Raw genomic sequence first — 19,078 nt, 5'->3', positions numbered from 1 at the left:
CAACATAAGGTGTACCATAGCAACAGAAGAATGTGCCAAACACTGGCATGGGGAAACTGGCTTTTGGACTCATATGCCCACCCCCAACAATACACTCCCCTCCAGGAAGCGTTAATTTCCAGTTGCCATCAGCTGGGAAACCTAGCATCCAGAGCACTTAAGTTTATGGGGGACACCTGACTCAAACCACATTATCCCTGGCCCCCATAAGCTGGTAACCATACATGATGTAAAATGCAATACCTTCATTCAACTTTAAAAGTCCCCATAGTTTTTATCAATTGCAACGATGTTCAAACATCCTCATAGTACAAGATCTTTTAACTGAGCCATAACCAAAAAAATCCCCCCAAAACCCATAATGGCACAGAATAAATACTCACACTGTAAAAGATGTCATTGACCATAGCAAAGATATATTCAACCAATACAAGGCAAACATCAAACTCTCTAACTTCAAGTCCAACAACTCTAGCCAGTGACAAATCTCCAAGTTCAATTAATTCTAACCAGCAATAAGTCTCTGGCATTCCAATTCCGCCCCTCCAGCTAGGCTACTCACAGTCCTGGAAAGCTTCATCAGGGCCAGCAGCTTTCCTTAGCAGTCATCTCGTGATCCTGGCATCTCCACTGGGTCTCCATTGTAATCCATGGTTCATCTTTATGGCTCTGTTGGGTCTCCACGCAGGCAACCAGCAAACCTGCTTCACACTGCTCATGGCCATTTCCAAAACACAAGACTGTGTTGAAAACTCAATGACCCTCTCTTTCCTGCATTTCTTATACTCCACAATACCAGGTAGGGTGCCAATTTGTTAATCCAGGGGGAAATAAAGCAGACTTTGAAGAACAGGACACTTCTTGAGCACCCAGTCCCCTCCAAAAGAGTATACATTCTTTTTTTTTTTTTTTTTTTTGGTTTTTCGAGTTAGGGTCTCACTCTGGCTCAGGCTGACCTGGAATTCACTATGTAGTCTCAGGGTGGCCTCGAACTCTTGGCGATCCTCCTACCTCTGCCTCCCGAGTGCTGGGATTAAAGGCGTGCGCCACCACGCCCGGCTTGAGTATACATTCTTTATGTTGCCCCAGTGCAGGTCAGCTGACTCAATCTCAAAGGTTGTAATTTCTCAAACAATTTGCAGGTGAATGGGCAGCAGTTTAGGTCCAAAGATTTCTTTCTTTCTTTTTTTTTTTTTTTTCTGTGCCATATCCCTCTGCTCACACCAGTTCATTTCTACACAAAGCAACCCTGAACAATTTCTCAGGGCATGGGCATAAGAGCAAGCTTCTCACTCAAAGTGCTAGCCCAGTCTAAAAAAAGCTCTTTCTTATCCTCCTAAGTCAAACCTCACAGTCCATAGTTCTTACCACATTCAGGTCTTGCAACTCTGACCAGAATAGTTCATCAAGCTGTACTTACAGCACTGCAAGGGATCTCTTAGGCCAAGGTTTCAAATCCTTCCACATTCCTCTTGAAAATCAGCTCCAAAAAGCCAAAGCCACAGTCAGGTGTCTAGCAGCAATCCCACTCCTCGATACCACTTTACTATTGCAGTCAGGTTTGCAATGCTGGTAGAAATCACCTGACCAAGAGCAGCTTGTGGGAAAAAGATGGCATGAGCGAGGGTGGACATCACCCCCTGGCCAACATAAGGTGTACTGTAGTAACAGGAGAATGTGCCAAACGGTGGCATGGGGAAGCTGGCTATAACACCCATAAACCCGCCCCCAACAATACATTGCCTCCAGGAAGCATTAATTTTCAATTGCCATCAGCTGGGGAACCTAGCATCCAGAACATTTATGGGGGACACCTGACTCAAACCACATTACACGAGACCAACTACTTACATTTTATATGTTAATGAGATTAAGTGTGGCATCTCTAGCCAGGCGTGGTGGCACACACCTTTAATCCCAGCACTCAGGAGGCAGAGGTAGGAGGACTGCCATGAGTTTGAGGCCACCCTGAGACTACATAGGTCAGCCTGGGCTAGAGTGAGACCCTACCTCGAAAAACCAAAGGAAAAAAAAAAGTGTTCATCTCATTTCCTTAGGGATAAGGTAGACCAATGCCAGCTGGCCTTCCCAGCTGGAAAGTTTTGCGGAGTCATTTTGGCACTTGTATGCCTGCTGTAAGACACTGCTCCATCTAAAGCCGGTGTGTCCCAGCCCACTGCCACTGTGTCCCAGGATTGCTATGAATACAGCCCAACATGTTTGCAGATGACAATATCATGTCACAAGGTTGGGATCCTTCATCAATACTGGATTATCACCATGCATACATGCATTTTATTCAAAGGAGAAACAGCTGGGCCTGGTGGCACATGCCTTTAATCCCAGCACTCAGGAGCAGAGGTAGGAGATCACTGTGAGTTTGACGTCAGCCTGAAACTATACAGTGAATTCCAGGCCAGCCTGAGCTAAAGTGACACCCTATCACAAAACAAACAACAAAAAAAAGGAGAAAATAAAAATAACTCATTTAGCCTCATCATTATAAGGCATTCAGTCAACAGTGGAGACATAAAGGACATTTTAATTATATGTGATTTACAAATGAAAATAGTACTTTATAGATGGTAAACTTTTTTATGAACGAAGAGAGTATTGGTATGCCAGGGCCTCTAGCCACTGCAATCAAATCGAACTGCAGATGCATGTGCCACCTTGTACGTCTTACTTACATGGATTCTCAGGAGTTGAACCTGGGTTCTTAGGCAGGTAAGCGCCTTAACCACTAAGCAATCTCTGCAGCCCTTGATGGCGAACTTTTGGTGTGCTCATACTAACTAGCTGTGTCATGACAGGTAGGGGTATAAATTCACCCCAGGTGATTCAGCACACTCTTTTCCTTACAATCTTGCCTCATTTAATTCCCTTTTCAATTCAAACTCCCTTAATGGGTAAGCAGGGAGACTTCTGAAAAGTGGGTGCTAGCTACTGACTACAGGGTTTATTCACGTGTGTGAGATGGTAACACTGCTCTGTTTGAGCTAGTAGATTCCTTCCAACTCTACAATAACCAAATGTGAAAATGTTTTCCTTTTCTAGTATTGATTATTTTAAAATATGGAACTCTTACTTGACTCAACAATGAAGAAAAGTGAACAGAAACATACCCAGAGGGTAAGCGTATACAGAGAAAGCTACTATTTCTCTTTATGGAAACAGACACTAAGTTTAAACTTGAAAATAAAGAAACACACAAACAAAAATAATAGAACACCATATAGTGTAATAAACTTTTATTGAGAACAAGTAAGTTAAATTCTTTACATGACATAAGTACAGGTGATTCCACCCTTTTTAATAAATGGTAATGTAATATTGGGGTGGTTCACTGAATATCTATAGGAGGGAATTAGTTCTGCAGCCCAATAACCAGTGCATTCAGAAATGGGCTCTGACATGTTTCAAGGCAGTAGAATAGGAATCAAAATTCAGGATAAGACATCAAGGACTACAGATGAGCTCTAGGAATGAAAGGAGAATGTGAATACATGCCACCCTTTACATTTATGTAAGGTAGAAGGCAAGAACATAAAATCAGAAAGACCCACACAGACCTGAGAATATAGGAGCTGAGCATCTTTCTCAAGTATTTAGGGAAGTGGGGATAGGACAGAAAAATACCCTTAGATCCCTTTTTACCTAAAACTCTTCCTACCATGGATGCTTCTGACAGCAAAGCTGAAAGGGAGCTGGATGAGGGTAAGGATTAGAGACTGGCAGTTCAGAGGAAAGTCATACCCAGTAGGATCTATGGAAAGGGTCACAATAATGTTGGCATGCTTTACATGACCAGGAGTTCACCTTTGCACTTTCTCATCACTACATGAACAGAAACCTATGTTGGGATAGATGGGTGCTGCCTGAAAAGTTCTACAGGTTTCACTATCTAGTCTTTGAGTGGAGGTAAGCACTGGTACTAGTTTTTTCGGGAAGTAAATTTTACAAAGTTTTTTTTTTTTTTTTTACCAAGAAGAAAAATATTTGAGGGAAAAAATTTGATAGAATCAGCCACCTAAAAGTGTGGTAGAACCAATGAAGCTGCTTCCTGTGTAAACTGAGTGAGACAGTTAGTGGAAATGCTTCTGTCTGACAGTATCATGGTACTGAGGCACTAGTCTACGGTTTGTACACTCTGCCTTAGTGTAAAATCCTAATAAAGCATTCCTCGTTCTATAGCATAAATAAAACAGTGGCACAAACATCTTTCTACTTTGAAATAAGATAGAAACCCAAGTTGTATTTGTGCTGAGGAATTTGTTAATGGATGACAACAGGCAATTTAGATTGTGACAAGACTTAATCAAAATGTACTGTTTTGAGTTCTTCCTGGGGTTAAATTAGTCAAGACACTCAGAGAAACACTGTGATGAAGTTTCCTGTCCAGGCACAATGTAAGATACTTAACTAAATCATATAAGCTTTGTCCTTCAAGCTGGATACCCAGGCAAAAGCCCGTGTACCCACAGCACTTCAGAAGGCTAAGAAGCAAGGTCCCTGACTCACTCAAGTCACAAATGGAGCAATCCAACTCAAGAGTGTGAGCAGGGGGCTACTTTTCATATCCTGTGGTAGGTATTCTTTAACAGTCCAGAAATTGCTAATATTAGCTTTTTGTGGGGAGCTAAATAGAATATAACAGGGGACTCTTCCTCATAGGAACCAGCACACACACTCTGTGGGGATATAATTTGATATAAATTTCTAGTAGAAATAACGTGCTTTTGTGGCCGAGAGAGCCATAAAATATGCACATTTAAATTTCTCAAGCCCTGTTGCTTTAAAATAAAAAAATATTCGGAAAGCAGTTAACAAGTCTAAATAGATGTGGGAAAGGCAGCAATAGGAAGAGGAGGAGGAAGAGGAAGAGCTGATGAGTGAACATTTGTTCAGAATGAGAAGCCCCAGGGAGTTTCCTCTACCACATAAACCCTGTTCTGTGCTTTCAGAACCAATGAAGGGCTGCTCTTAGGGGATACAGAGATTCATCTGTGTAAGAACAAACTAGTACCTCCTAATACATGGTATTCCTGACAGAGAGCTTAGTGTTTTCTCAACTTACTGCCCCCACAGCATTCCTCTTCTTGCCCTCTTAAACATACACAAAATTCTATACTATTTAATGCAAAGATCAGTGTTAAGTAAAGTGACAGAGGAACATATTTTATGGCTTGTGCCAGACACTCAGCATGAAAGCACACTGTGCAGAACAAAGCTGGAGGAGTGTGGCTGCACGAGGTGGACTGGATCCTGGTCACAGCAGCTCACATAGGAGATATGCCTCCTGAGCCTACGAACACTACAGGATAAGCAGGTGAAATCAATAGTTCCCAAATCCACAAGTTGGTTTTAAAAGAGAAAACAATAAATTATTACTAACAAATTAACTTTCAAATGAGAATTTTCATGACAACTAACACGTAAATTTTACAAGCTTTTGATAAAAATGCTGACCTGCAGTGCCTGGGCCACTTACTGCTGACAGACCGGCAAGCTCAGAAGCATGTTTACTTCTTCCCAACAGTCACCAGGATCTGGAAAATGGGATGTAGGTCCCTAGGACAGTTTGCAATTCTTGTGGTTCTTCTTCTGGAAGCATATAGTTGTATTTTTGTCCCCTTTTATAATCAACCACTTAAAACTACACTTCTGTTGGAGGAAATATATTACACAGGAGAGATGGAAGGCAATATCAACATTTGCTATATACATATACCTGCTTATTATTTTGTGGTATTTTTACTGGGGACTGAATCTAGGGCAATTGCATTCTAGAAAAAAACTCAACTATTGAGCTATAACCCTAGGCCTTTTTAAATTTTGACTTTTGAGACAGGGTCTCATTAAGTTGTCCAGGTTGGCCTTGAATTTGTGATCCTCCTGCCTCAATCCCCTGAGTAGCTGGGGTTAAAGGCACATGTTATCAGGCCTGGCTTATTTAGTTTTTTTGGAAATACTTTTTAAGAATAGGAATAGATTGTTATTCAAACTTTAAATAAGATTTCCTTCAAGTTTGGAAATATATGTAAATGACTACAAAATACTGTACTTATCACCTACCCTTCCTTTTGGAAGAAATATAAAGGTTTTCTTGTACACTTTTAAATAAAAGTAAACAATAAAAGAATGGAACTGAACTCTAAAGACAAATTATGAAAAAAACCAACTCAATGAAGCACACAGTTTGAATCTGTTTCCTTGAAAAGCAACAAAAGCACTTAGCCCAGGTTTGAACACAGAGGAAGGGTCATGCTGTTAAGTGCGGGGGGGGGGGGGGGGGGCATGCTTCTCTCATAGTTCAAATGCAGGGAACCTGGCTTTCGTGGGGACTAGAAGGTCGGCCAAGAAATATATTGTTCCAGCCATTCCTAAAGGAAGAGAAAGAGGCAAAAGTTATTATAGCAGTGACTTCATCTTACAGTGGCTATAGCTTTTCACATCAGCATTACAGTAAGAATTGAAGCATTTAAGGACAAAGGCAGCTGTCTATAATCCACACACTGCAGTCAGTATTAGAAGGGATCTCCAGTGAGGGTTTTTATCTTGGGGAAAAACAGAATGCAGCCAAACCAGTTAAAGTCACTGCCCTGTCATCTGACTCCTTCACTAGGGCACCATAGCCACCACGTCCTCTCTGGCTCCTTCTGACACGAGGACAGTAATGCCCATGTGTCTTGAAATGACTTGTCACAGGATCTGTAAAATGCTCTGCATGTTCCCATTCCACACATGGTGGTCACCATTACAACTACTGGTATTAAGTCTGTGGCATTACTGTGCTAATTCTTTATGATTTTTCACTTCTGAGATGGGGTCTTTTACATCCCAGCAGCACTTGAGCTTCACATATACTTGGAGATAGACTTTCTGATCCTTCTGCTTCCACACCCTGAGTGCTTAGGTCAGACCCAGGGCTCCATGCATGCTGTGCAAGCACTCATCCTCAGTCCGCTACCTGATTTTAAATACTGACTTACCATATTAGAAAGTAAAGTACTAGAAGAAATAACCGTGAAAATTAATTTGTTGACATACCTCAAATCTCAAACACATTATTATCAAGCACAGTAGAAGCTGATATAAGTCACGTGTGAAAAATACCTTCAAAGAGTGAGTAGGGCGTGTCTGGTGTTCGGCACCCGTGCTCCCCATAGTCTAAGCACCATTCAGCAAACTGAAAACGAGACCATGTGAAATTTTAAAATAATGGATTATGATACTGATTTTGTCCAGAGATCTAAGGTGAGAAAGAGATTGTACTATTCTGAAAAATTCAAAAGCTAGCAAACGAGAGAAGAGGGGATAATGTTGAGGAACATGATCTGAAAGCAAGTATGTGGCTGGGGAAGAATTTAGTGAGCTGTCTAAGCTACAAACTGACAGATTATCAAAGAAGAAAAGAACCAGATCACCCTGTAGCAGTCGTTCTTTACTCCAGTAAATGTTGTGGAGTAGAGTCATAATCTTTAAAGAGTTAATTGACCTGAACAACTTTTTTTTTAAATTTTTTTTTTGTTCATTTTTTATTAATTTATTTGAGAGTGATAGAGAGAGAGAGAAAGAGACAGAGAGAGAGATTGAGAATGGGCACGCCAGGGCTTCCAGCCACTGCAAATGAACTCCAGACGCGTGCGCCCCCTTGTGCATCTGGCTAACGTGGGTCCTGGGGAACCGAGCCTCGAACCGGGGTCCTTAGGCTTCACAGGCAAGCGCTTAACCGCTAAGCCATCTCTCCAGCCCCTGAACAACTTTTGAAGGTGTTTTTTAAGGAACACGTCTGTTATCTATAGGCTCAGGGGCTAAATATCCATAGATGAGCTGGAGCCCTTTCAGCCTCTTGGAGGAGCTGCTCTCCCGTAAGCAGCCTGGCTCCTACCTTGCAGGCTCTGTACAGGTACTTCACATCTTGCGTGAGGTTGTAGAGTGCCAGGAAGGCATAGGCATTCCCTGCAGCACCATGGCACAGACCATAGCCCTTCTTCAGCAACCCATACTGCCAGATGACATCAGCACACCGGTAGGCATCACACAGGTACTGTTCCTCTCTGAACACCTGTGGACAGAGTTCCTGTAAGAGTTTCATCATCTGGGACACAAAGGAAAATGCTACTGACATTCCATCTGCTAGGAAAGGAGGAGCGAGGGAAAGAAGAGGATGGCCCAGTGAGAAGGTAAGGAAGGGCTGAAGAGATAACTCAGTGGTGAAAGTGCTTTCCTGTGCAACATAACAACCCCGGTTCAATTCCCAGCACCCATGTGAAGCCAGACGCACAAGGCGACACATGTATCTGGAGCTGTTCGCAGTGGTTAGAGGTGCTGGCACACCCATTCTCTCTCTCTCTCTGGTTGCAAATCAATACACCAAAATATTTAAAAAGAAGGTATGAGATGTGATGACAGGCACATGTTTTATATTGGTAGTAACAACTTTTTTCACCTTTTCAAACAATAATTGTTTAAAAAAATACTTTTATTAACATGTCTATGTGTGTATTCATTTATGTATGCTCCAGGATATCCTGTGTCTGCAAACAAATGCCAGATGCATGCACCACTTTTTATATCTAGCTTTACCTGGGTGTTGGGGACTGAAACCCAGGCAGGCAGACTTTGCAAGCAAGCGCCTTTAGTCACTGAACCACTCCCTCAAATCAACAAATTCTTAATATTGATTAGCTTTTCCTTCTTCTCTTTTCTTTACATGCATTTTGTGCGGCATATATACACGAATGCATGTTCATATGTGTATGGGTACATAAGTGCATGTGTGCACATGTGTGTGGAGACAAGAGGTTGACATTGGACAACTGCTCTCCACCTTACTTTTAAGAGACAGGGTCTCTCACTGAGCCTAGAGCTCCCTGATTTAGTTAGACTAGCTGGTCAGTAAGCCTTAAGTGGTGCCACCGAAGCCAGCATTTTACATGAGTAATGAGGCTCTGAATTCAGGTGCTCATGCTTGCCTGAATAGCATTTTACCCACTGAGTCATCTTCCTAACCCTACCTTTGCCTTTCAAAAATAATTGTGTCTGGTCTTGAGTGTGCAGTCTTAGTGTTATGTGCAGGAGTTTGCACATGTGTTACTGATAAAGCAGCACTTTTAACCAGGCACCTGCTTCTCACTATTAGTCACTCTCCAAAGAATACATGCCAACCTTCCAACTTCTTTTGTTACTATGATACCCTTCATGATTAAATAAATAAACTCTCTTTACTAGTTGGGAACAAACTGTGAGCTATTAACATATAAGTTTATTATAAAACCCTAGGCTGGCAAAAAAATAGATAGACCTTTAGTCATCTGCTGCCCTCATATTTTGGTAAAAAAAAAAAAAAAAAAAGACTTAAATAGTCTGAGTAAGAATTTCATTGAAAACAAAGTATCTTTAAAAGTAGAATAAGGTGGTTCTAAAATCTTTTCCATTACATTCCACTTTCTGAAACAGAATTAATAAAAGCACATTCATTGAGTTGTGAGATACTAGTGGTGACTATTTACAGGTTGTGGATTTAAAATCTGCTGATTTGGTAGCAAGTGTCACAGATGCCTTGGTTTACTTCTACTGCTTTATAATTAAGTCTTTTCTTCCTTGCTTGCCGTTCTTCGATGGCTAGCTTTTTAGGAGTGACATTTGTATTTTTTATAGTGGTAACATACACATTTTATGTTACCATATGAATCATATTTATGCATATATTACAGTAGCATTAGCTATATTTCAATCCTGTGCAAAATATTTTCATCATTGAGCAAGTCTACTCATTAAGAAATATACCACTATCCCCTGCTCCCCACCTCCTGAACCTGACAGCCTCTAATTACTATCTCTACAAATTTGCCTACTTTTAGACACATCATATTCACCATTATTCCATATGGATGGAATCATGCAGTATTTACCCTTTCATGTCTAGCTTCTTTTACTTAGCATGTTTTCAAGGTTCAAGAATATTGTGGAATATACTATAGGTAGGCTGTGTATTTTCTTTATTCATCCATTGATGGACACTTTCATATTTTTCACTGTTTTGGCTTACAGAGGAACTGTTTAAAAACAGTAGTGTGTTTTTATCTGTTTGAATTTTTGTTGTGAAATTTCTCCTCCCACATATATACCACGTATTATGTCTACAAGTAGAACTGTGAGATTACATATTAACTGGACTTTTAATTCTTTGAAGGATCAGCCAACTGTTTTCTGTGGCAATTTTACCATTTCATATTCCCACCACCAATGCATAAGCGTTCTATCTTCAAATGAGCTTCTGGGTCACTCAACCTGCCTCAGGCACTAATAATCTTAAATCACTCTTCCTTGTCTGTGAAGCAGCCACCTATCTGCACTATGAGATGCTGTCTGCTATTGTGTGATAGACACTGTGAGAATGAAGTGTAATCCATTTAGCAAGGTAAAGTTTATGTGCTATTCCTTTAAGGGTTTAAGAGTAAAACTATAGAAGTTTTTGTTGTGCTTTCCACTTTTCTTAAACGAGAAGACCCACTGAACCTTGTAGGCCTGGATGAGCATGTAGATGACCCCAGGGGCACCGTGGCACCAGTGCACAAGCAGATCTCTGGTATCATCCACACAGGGCGGGTAATTGCCAGACGGGAACTTCAGCTGGCAGACAAAGTCGATGCTGGGCTTCACCAGACTCTGCAACTTCCCTTGGTTCACCTGGAGGCTGGGCTGAAAGTGAGAAAAAGAAAGGTTCATTCTGCTGAAACGAGACTTACTTAGCATGAGTTTAAAAGCAGGGAAAAAAAAAAAAAAAAAAAAAGCATGACTGGCCGGGCTTAGAGTCACTGAAAGGTTTTGGATTTCATCCTATTTTCCACTTCCCGGCTACTTTTAATTTTCCACGATTTCACTTTATGGTTTTCTGTTTTGAGGTAGGGTCTCACTCTAGCCCAGGCCAACCTGGAACTCACTCTAGTTCCGGGCTGGCCTAAAACTCACAGTGATGCCATACCTCAGCCTCCTGAGTGGTAGTATTAAAAGCAGGTGCCATCATGTCAACTTCATTTAATGATTGCAAAATAAATTAAACAAACCAAAATCAAGCCACTCTTGGGGAATCTGTATGTAGTTTTCTAACATTTGTTGGCATCTATGTTTATCCAAATAACTCTTGTAGTCAGTGCTTGAGAGTGAGAGTGAAGACATTTCTGACACTTCACTACCTGACGGTGCTCTGCCGGCCAAAAGGACAATTCAGGCAGCCAACATGATACTCAGTTTTACATTCAGGGACGCAGTAGGGAAGGACAGAGTTAGACAATCTGGAGCCTGTTTCAAACTGCAGCATGCCAGATCAAATCTTTCTGCGGAGCACCTGGAACTGATCTTGTGCAGGGTTATTGGGAAACGACACGGAGACACAGGGCATGTGAGCACAGGGCATGTAGGCTCCACGCTGAGTTCAGTTTTGTAGTCTCTCTGTTTGGCTCTGTTCTTACCCTAATGTCCCATGAACTCTTTAAAACAACAAATTCAAGATGTACTTTTCCAGGTGTGGGGTGGAAAGTGTGCGGTGCAGGGGTGAGAAGTTGGGAGTGGTGTGAAGCACAGGCAGGAGGAGGGGGGGTGAAGAGACATGGCACAACTTGTTTTGAGAACATAAGGGTTTTATTCTACACAAAAAGTAGAATCCAATTTAACAAGTGAAATGTAGAATAAGTAAATCTCCAGATTATACAACATGATCTAAAAACAGTATTATTGAATTTTATGTTGATACAAAGGCACACACATGAATGGACTTCCAGCACTAAAACTTAAGTCATTTCAGATAGATAATAACCTGCAAGTAGAAAAATCAAAGATTTGGTTTTCAAACATATTACCGGTTACAGAGAGGAGGACTGATAATGTTTTAATAACAGGTCAACAAGACCATCTAAGTCACTGATATATGATTCTAACTCACCATAAACTATAGAAGACATGGACTCTCCTTTTGTGAAAATTTTCATGACTCTATATGTACTTCTAGAAATAAAGAGTCAGAGGAACGTGCCAGAAAAAGGAATTAAAATCTAAATTGTCAAAAGCCAAATTATAAAACTTGTAATTGAGAAGTATAGAATAAATATAACAATAGGCTTTTGAACACCCTACTATTCAAGGTGACTGTGTATTCAAAAGCAAAGTTCACTTTGAATTTTTCAGCTTTGGTGCATTATTTAGTTAAAGCAGAGGGCAGGTCAGACACTGATGCTGCATTATGACAGCCACCATCCCAGCCAGCCAGGGATCTGTGTATCCAACAACTCATGTCAAACAGACTAATAAACCTTTTCCTTTAAACCCCACTGTGCTTCGGAAAGATGAAGGGGTATCTCTGCTTCCATTAAGAATCAATTTTCCTTTTCATAAGTCTTTATTCAGAAGCAGCAATTGCTATTTAGGGAGAGCTTCATATGTCCCTATAATGACAAAGAATTCTCTTCTGACCTTTTCTCCCAAGACATATTTGCTGCAAAGAGTTAATCAAAGATGTCCTCAGTCTTTGTGACTTTCGTTGATGTCTCCCAATGTACTGACAGAACTGTTGGGCACAACACATTCAGCTATTTTTTTTGGTTAGGTATACAAAATTTACTCAAAAGGCTTCTCAGTTTTTCTTCCTTTTTAAAAAAGAGTTAGAAAAATATTTATTTGAGAAAGAGAGAGAGATAAAGAGGAAATGGACATATCAGGGCCTCCTGCCACTGCAGACAAACGTGACACATGTGCTACCTTGTGCATCTGCCTTACGTGGGTACTGGAGAATTGAACCTGGGTCCTTAGGCTTTGCAGGCAAATGCCTTAATTGCTACGCATCTCTCTAGCCCTGGCTTGCTTTCTAAGTGAGCCTCGGGCAACCTGTGATTTATTTTCCATTGATCTTGTTTCCACTCTGGAGTTTGCTTCAGTGGGTTGTACTTTATAATAGAGAACAACATTGTTAATTAAGGCAGCTGCTGAAAGAGAAGAGCAGAAGAGCCCTTCAAGCAGAACTAGAGGTCCAATGCTAGGTGCTGCACAAGGAGCATGCAGGAGGCAGCGCGTTCACTGACAGTCCAGCGCGCTCTCAAAGGCAGTGCTTAGGTGTTTCACATCTGAAGCCGCACTTTGGCAAGTAGAATACTATTTGTCCAGGTCACATGTGAGGAGTGAGGAGTGAGGAGTGCATTGCAGTGGCTGACAGAAAGAAGGACAAGGCAGCACAATCCCAAGTCTGCCATCTTCATCTCTTACCTGCATCAGGTAGTAGTAAATTCCTGCCAGGCCGTGAGCAGCCCCCACGTAATACTCCTGGTACCACTCATACATCAGCGGAGACTTGGCTGTGAAGTTTCTCTTTCTAGCTAGGTTTTCTCCAGACTGTAAAATTGTTTCACAAACCTGCAGGGAGAAAGCCAACCAAAGCAACAAGACAATCACAGTCAAAATTTTCTGCTAAGGGGTAATGGAGAACTGGTAGGGACTCAGATACAATCTAGCCAGTGGACAGCTCATTTCTACCCCAGACTGCTCGGCCTAGCAGAGGGAGAGTGGGGAGGGTCTTCCACTCAACAGCACTTGCCTGTAGTGAGAAGCACCAGCTCCGCCAGGTCCTAAGGGAAATATCAGACCTGGCCTCTTTGTATCTGAGCAAAGGCCTTTGAACTTTCCAATGGAACCTGATGGCCTTCTGACTCCCGGTCTCTCTGGATGATGGGGGTGGGGTCATCCTGCTCTGCCTCACCTCCAGAGGTCAAGAAATCCTTTGTGGGATGTGCTAAGTGAAGGGACAGTCAGTGGGATCTCGACAAGGAATAAGACTTTGTCACCTGCTGAATATGGCTTTGAGGAATCTTCTCCTCTCCAAAGTTCTTATTGACAAAAAGAAGAGCATAGATGTAGCCTGCTCTGCCATAGAGCATTTCATTTGGAGCATGGGGGTCAATCTTATTTAGGTGAATGAGCCTAGGAAAGAAACACACACATATATGCATAGTTAAAATATTAGTCCTAAATTAAGCTACTTTTCTTTAGTTCACAATGAAACTGGCACTTCTATGAATGAAAGAATGCACACGTGCAACTGAGACTGCCTGACACTCCGAAGCTCCTCAGAGCAGCATGCTCTGAGACTTGAGCTTAAGTGGTGTGATCAGAGAAACCAAGAGCTGCTGGCTCTCAGAGCATTAGCTTGGGCTATATCGACACTCAAGGCGCCGTCTGCTTCCACAGAACAAAACGTTTGCTGTAGCCGACTTGCCTCCTCTCTCGGTTATTCCTTAATGTCAGCAGGCCTAGGGGAAGGGCCTGTACTATAGTGGGATCTCCACAATTCACATGCAAATGGAAAATCATCAGTCTGTCCTCCTAGTCTCCAAGACATCTAGTTCTTATCTTCAGAAACAACCCTGGTTACCAATTGGTGTGCATGCTCCTAGTTTTATATTATGCACATATAAGCACAAATGAATATGGTGGTTTGATTCAGGTGTCCCTCATAAACTTAGGTCTTCTGGACTCTAGGTTCCCCAGCTGATGGCAAGTGGAAATTAAAGCCTCTTGGAAGCGGTGTATTGTAGAGGGTGGGCTGGTGGGTGTTACAACCAGTTTTCCCATGCCAGTGTTTGGTACACTCTCCTGTTGTCATGATCCACCTTATGTTGGCCAGGGGGTGATGTCCACCCTCTGCTCATGCCACCGTTTTTCCATGCCATCATGGAGCTTTCCCCTGGAACCTATAAGCCAAAATAAATCTTCTTTCCCCATAAGCTGCTCTTGGTTGGGTGATTTTTACAGCAATGCGAACCTGACTGTAACAATGAACGTTCTATACATATAAACATATCCCACCCAATGTCCTCTGCTTACTAAACAACATCACCCCTCACAACCACTTCTTATCAGCACACACAAAATAGTCTTTTGTTTTGTGAACTAGACTGGTGTTAAATGGATGTATTACCATTAGGTTCTATTGAGAGAACTCAGTTCATGTCTCAAAAATTTTTGGGGTCTTGGTTCCAAGTAAGATGTAGTAACCAGACTCCATTCTCCCTATCCCCTGGACAGGGACACATTGGAAAACACTGACAAAACGACATAATATACGTATGGGCTGGAGAGATGGCTCAGCGGTCAAGGCACTTGCCTGTGAAGCCTAAGGACCCAGGTTCAATTCCCCGGGACCCACGTAAGCCCGAGGCATGAGGGAGTGCCTGCATCTTGAATTTGTTTGCAGCAGCTGTGGGGCCCCCTGGAATACCCAATCTCTCTGTCTTTCAAATAAATAAAAAATAATGACATTATATACATAATACAAAGAACAGTATAAAGCACAATAGAATTTTTAGAAAAATTCAGTTGTTATCTGATAGCTTTTGACACAAAACAATCTATGTACTATTTCATTAATCCTTAAAATTCTCATCTATAAAATACCCTGACTTAAAATTCTCTTACTTGTTATCTGTGTGGGAAATTACTTTTAAGTAGTTTGCATAGGGTGCTGTGCCTGTCTAAATTAATCTTCCACCAGATGGTTAACTAGCATTTGAAGTATTACATTCCACATGGTGTGACTGGTTCAATTTAAAATAAGATAATCAGGAATTGGTATTCAGAGAGACTTAGTACTTCAAATATGTTTATCAAAATCTACACCAAGCACTGGTTAATGAGTGTAGTACAGAGGCTGGGGAGATGCATTAGTGGATAAAGCACTTGCTGTGTAAGCTAAGTACCTGAATTTGGAACTTACACCACACCTCAAAGCCAACGGTAGACTTCTGCAGTCCCAGTGCATATGGTGAGATAGGAGGTAAACACACAATTTCTCAGAAGCTCATGGACCAGCTAGTCTGGCGAACCATGAGAGCCTGTCTTTAAACAGGATGGAAGGTAAGGACCAACATCCAACAGTTGTTCATCAACCACCACCAGAGCACCATGGCACACACGTGCAGGCACCCACACACATGCCTGCAAGAGCAACAACAAAAGCATAGGGAGCATTGTTAAAAAATGGCTTTCACGGGGACTGGAGAGATGGCTCAGAGGTTAAAGGTGCTTGCTTGTAAAGCCTGACAACTTGGGTGTGATTCTCCAGTACGCACATAAAGCCAGATGCCAGTGACTAGAGTTCATCTGCAGTAGCAAGAGGCCCTGTCATGCCCATTCTCATGCTTGAAAATGACATTCATTGGAAGAATGTGTACTAGATATGAGTTGAGGTGTGGGCTATGGTACAAGCTTTCTGTCCTAGTGTATATAGTCTAACAGAACAATGTGGCTTTCTCTGAGCTACAAAGCAGGTTAAGGAACTATTTGTATGCTTTCTTCTTCATAGTAGAATTGGGCAGTCACCCATGCTCTCAATATACTTAGGAGTCAGGACATAGCTGAGGTGGAAGATGCCCCCACTGGTTATCTCTGCAGGCTAATATTTACCCAAAACAAGAACACAAGAAGTCCAGGTACATAAAAATCAGGTAATTCTACCACCGAATGTATTGAAATGATGTCCTAGCTAGGCTGGGCAGGAAGGGTTCTTGTGAGGAGAATAATCCTCCTCTCATAGCACTGTTTCTACCACTTCTACAAACTTCTGGGAAGGGAGAGGAAGGTACACTTCAGTGAAATGGATTTGTTTCCATAATCTGAGTGAGATGGTTTTCCTGACTACAAGAGCCCATGCTGCCAAGCGTGGTGGCACACGCCTTTAATCCCAGTACTCTGGAGGCCAAGGCAGGAGAATTGTTGTGAATTTGAGGCCAGCCTGAGATTACATAGTGGATTCCAGGTCAACCTGGGTCAGAGTGAGACCCTGCCTCAAACAGACAAACAAACAGCTGATGAATATGAACCAAAGGTCTAGAAAAAGGAAAAGGAAAAGATCTATTGAGGGAGTTTGCTTGCCAGTGGGAAAGAGGTTTGAAAAGGCATGACTAGTTGTAGTTCCTAGAATTGGAAAGCCCAGCAGCTCAGTAACTTTAGGACCATAAGAAACAAATCTGTTTACTAGATATAATTTTAGTTGCTATAGTAAATAGGGTGTGTCAGGGTTCAATAAGAATGCAGAAACAACTTTTCATATCAATAAATCAAATGGTGCAAAATTCAGAAATAAAAATGTACCTTTGATTTACTTTTAAGAGACTGATGAAAATATTAAAAAGAAGGAAATTTCAGTGATCGTTTTAAATGCAGGTACTGATCTCAGGAAGTATTATTCAGAACAATTATTGCATTATGATGTCCTCTCATTATGAGTGTTTGAATCCCTGTTAGAAAACCACTCCTTCATTTGCTAGTGTTATCTCCCACACTACCACTAGGCGGTGATACAAAATTAGCATTCCAACTATTTTAAAACCAAACTCATTTCATTTGGACTGTTCAAAACAGATATCCAATACCCTCCAAGCAATGAAAATCATCATCAAATTGGCTAGAACCTTATTAGTTTACACTAATAAGGATGCATTTCATTTTTTCCTAGATAGGAATTCACATCAATAAAATTTATTCAGTTGGTTCTGAAGATTACTAAGGGTTGGAATTGAAACTGTATGTTTTACATGCTATATTTTCAAGATAGATGGCATTTATAAATGGTCATTTTACATCTTTGGAGACTCTCAAACCCACAAGCATATCGTTGCAGCTCTATTTATTTGTTTGGATATGCAGACATTAACAGCAACCGATCTTTAGAAGAGAGAAGCAAGCCACTGAACTGGCACTGGAGGGAAAAGAGACATTTGAAATCAGGATGGTTCTGTTCCACTTCAGCAATGTTCCCCCATGGTGTAATTGGAGGTTTCTGCCTTGCATTAATATATCAAAAGATTTCTAGTATGTATGTATGTATGTATGTATGTGTGTGTGTATAAAGTCCTGGGCTGGAGAGATGGCTTAGCGGTTAAGGTGTTTGCCTGCAAAGCCTAATGACCCAAGTTTGATTCACCAGTGCCCTTGTAAAGCCAGATGCTCTAGGCGGCACCTGCATCTGGAGTTTGTTTGCAGTGGCTGGAGGCCCTGGCGTGCCCATTGTCTCTGTTGGTGTATCTTCTACCTATGCCTCTCTGCTTGCAAATAAATAAATATTTTTTAAAAAGTCCTGGCCCATTATACTATAAAGGAGACATTTTCTGTCTACAAAGAAAAAGTTCTTTGTCATTCTAAGTACAGACCTCAGAGCACTGTCTATACCAGCTAGCCACCTCAGTGTACAAAAGAAGCAATCTCTATCTCTGTTGTGCATCTATACCTCTATACAGGTGGAAGATGAAAATAAACATTCTATGTTGTAGACAACAGGAAGAATATCAGTGCTATTAAGTGTCACCCACATTAGCTATCTGCAGGACATTTGAATATGAACACCCACCCCAATGCCACCAAAAATGCAAGTGCTTTCTCCACACTTAAAATTGACTTGGGAGTTTTAATTCTCTGGAAGCCAAAGATTCTCAAGGGCTCAAGGTTAAGAACTTTTATCTGGAATAAACACTGATTTATTTTGATTCAGTTTCTTTATTCAAGGGTTAAAATATTTTGATGATCTCAAAAGCACTTTTGGTCCCTAAATCTCAAAATTGTAATTTTGAAAGACCATTACATGAAGTAAACACAGCACAGATAAGCTGAGATGTGATACAGGAAACAGACACTGTGCAGAAAAAAACACAAGGGTCGACAATGTCCCCAGAGGGCCATGAGAGGAGAAGATGGCTTGTTAAGAAGCACAAGAAATATGTACATTGATTAAATGTACAACAATTAAATGGTGAGATCAAATAATTTTGGATTTCTACAAATTGAATGGAAAGAGACAATAACTTTTTTTACTAAGTGAAAGAGTAAAAGATGAAATACTGTAATTTGCAAATCACACTTTGTCCTCTCCTTGTGCCCTGAAAGACATCTAGGCAGCCAAAGCTGTGCCACAAACGCTGCACATTCCTTTCTTATCTCCACACCCCTCCCCCTCCCACCCTGCAGGCCAGCCTGGCCTTGAACTCATGGAAAGTCTCTTGCCTCAACTTCTCAAGCACTGGGTTACAGATGAGAG

The 19,078-nt window shown here is 41.4% G+C and overlaps 1 protein-coding gene across 1 annotated transcript in view; it reads right to left on the bottom strand.

The window, feature by feature from the left end:
* Positions 1-3,236: 3,236 nt before the first annotated feature.
* Lancl1 (LanC like 1) overlaps positions 3,237-19,078 on the bottom strand; it is a 44,782-nt gene continuing 28,940 nt past the window's right edge. The window contains exons 4-9 of the mRNA XM_045147496.1: positions 13,836-13,971; positions 13,261-13,407; positions 10,525-10,707; positions 7,892-8,068; positions 7,117-7,189; positions 3,237-6,383 (exon numbers count right to left, since the gene is read on the bottom strand). Of these exons, the coding sequence (XP_045003431.1) occupies positions 6,307-6,383; positions 7,117-7,189; positions 7,892-8,068; positions 10,525-10,707; positions 13,261-13,407; positions 13,836-13,971 (793 nt within the window). The 3' untranslated portion in view covers positions 3,237-6,306. The remainder of the gene's footprint in view (positions 6,384-7,116; positions 7,190-7,891; positions 8,069-10,524; positions 10,708-13,260; positions 13,408-13,835; positions 13,972-19,078) is intronic.

Source organism: Jaculus jaculus, chromosome 4, assembly GCF_020740685.1.
Source record: "Jaculus jaculus isolate mJacJac1 chromosome 4, mJacJac1.mat.Y.cur, whole genome shotgun sequence".
NCBI lineage: Eukaryota > Metazoa > Chordata > Mammalia > Rodentia > Dipodidae > Jaculus > Jaculus jaculus.
Note: the sequence above shows the minus strand (reverse complement) of the source record. Positions and strands in the feature narration are given on the sequence as shown.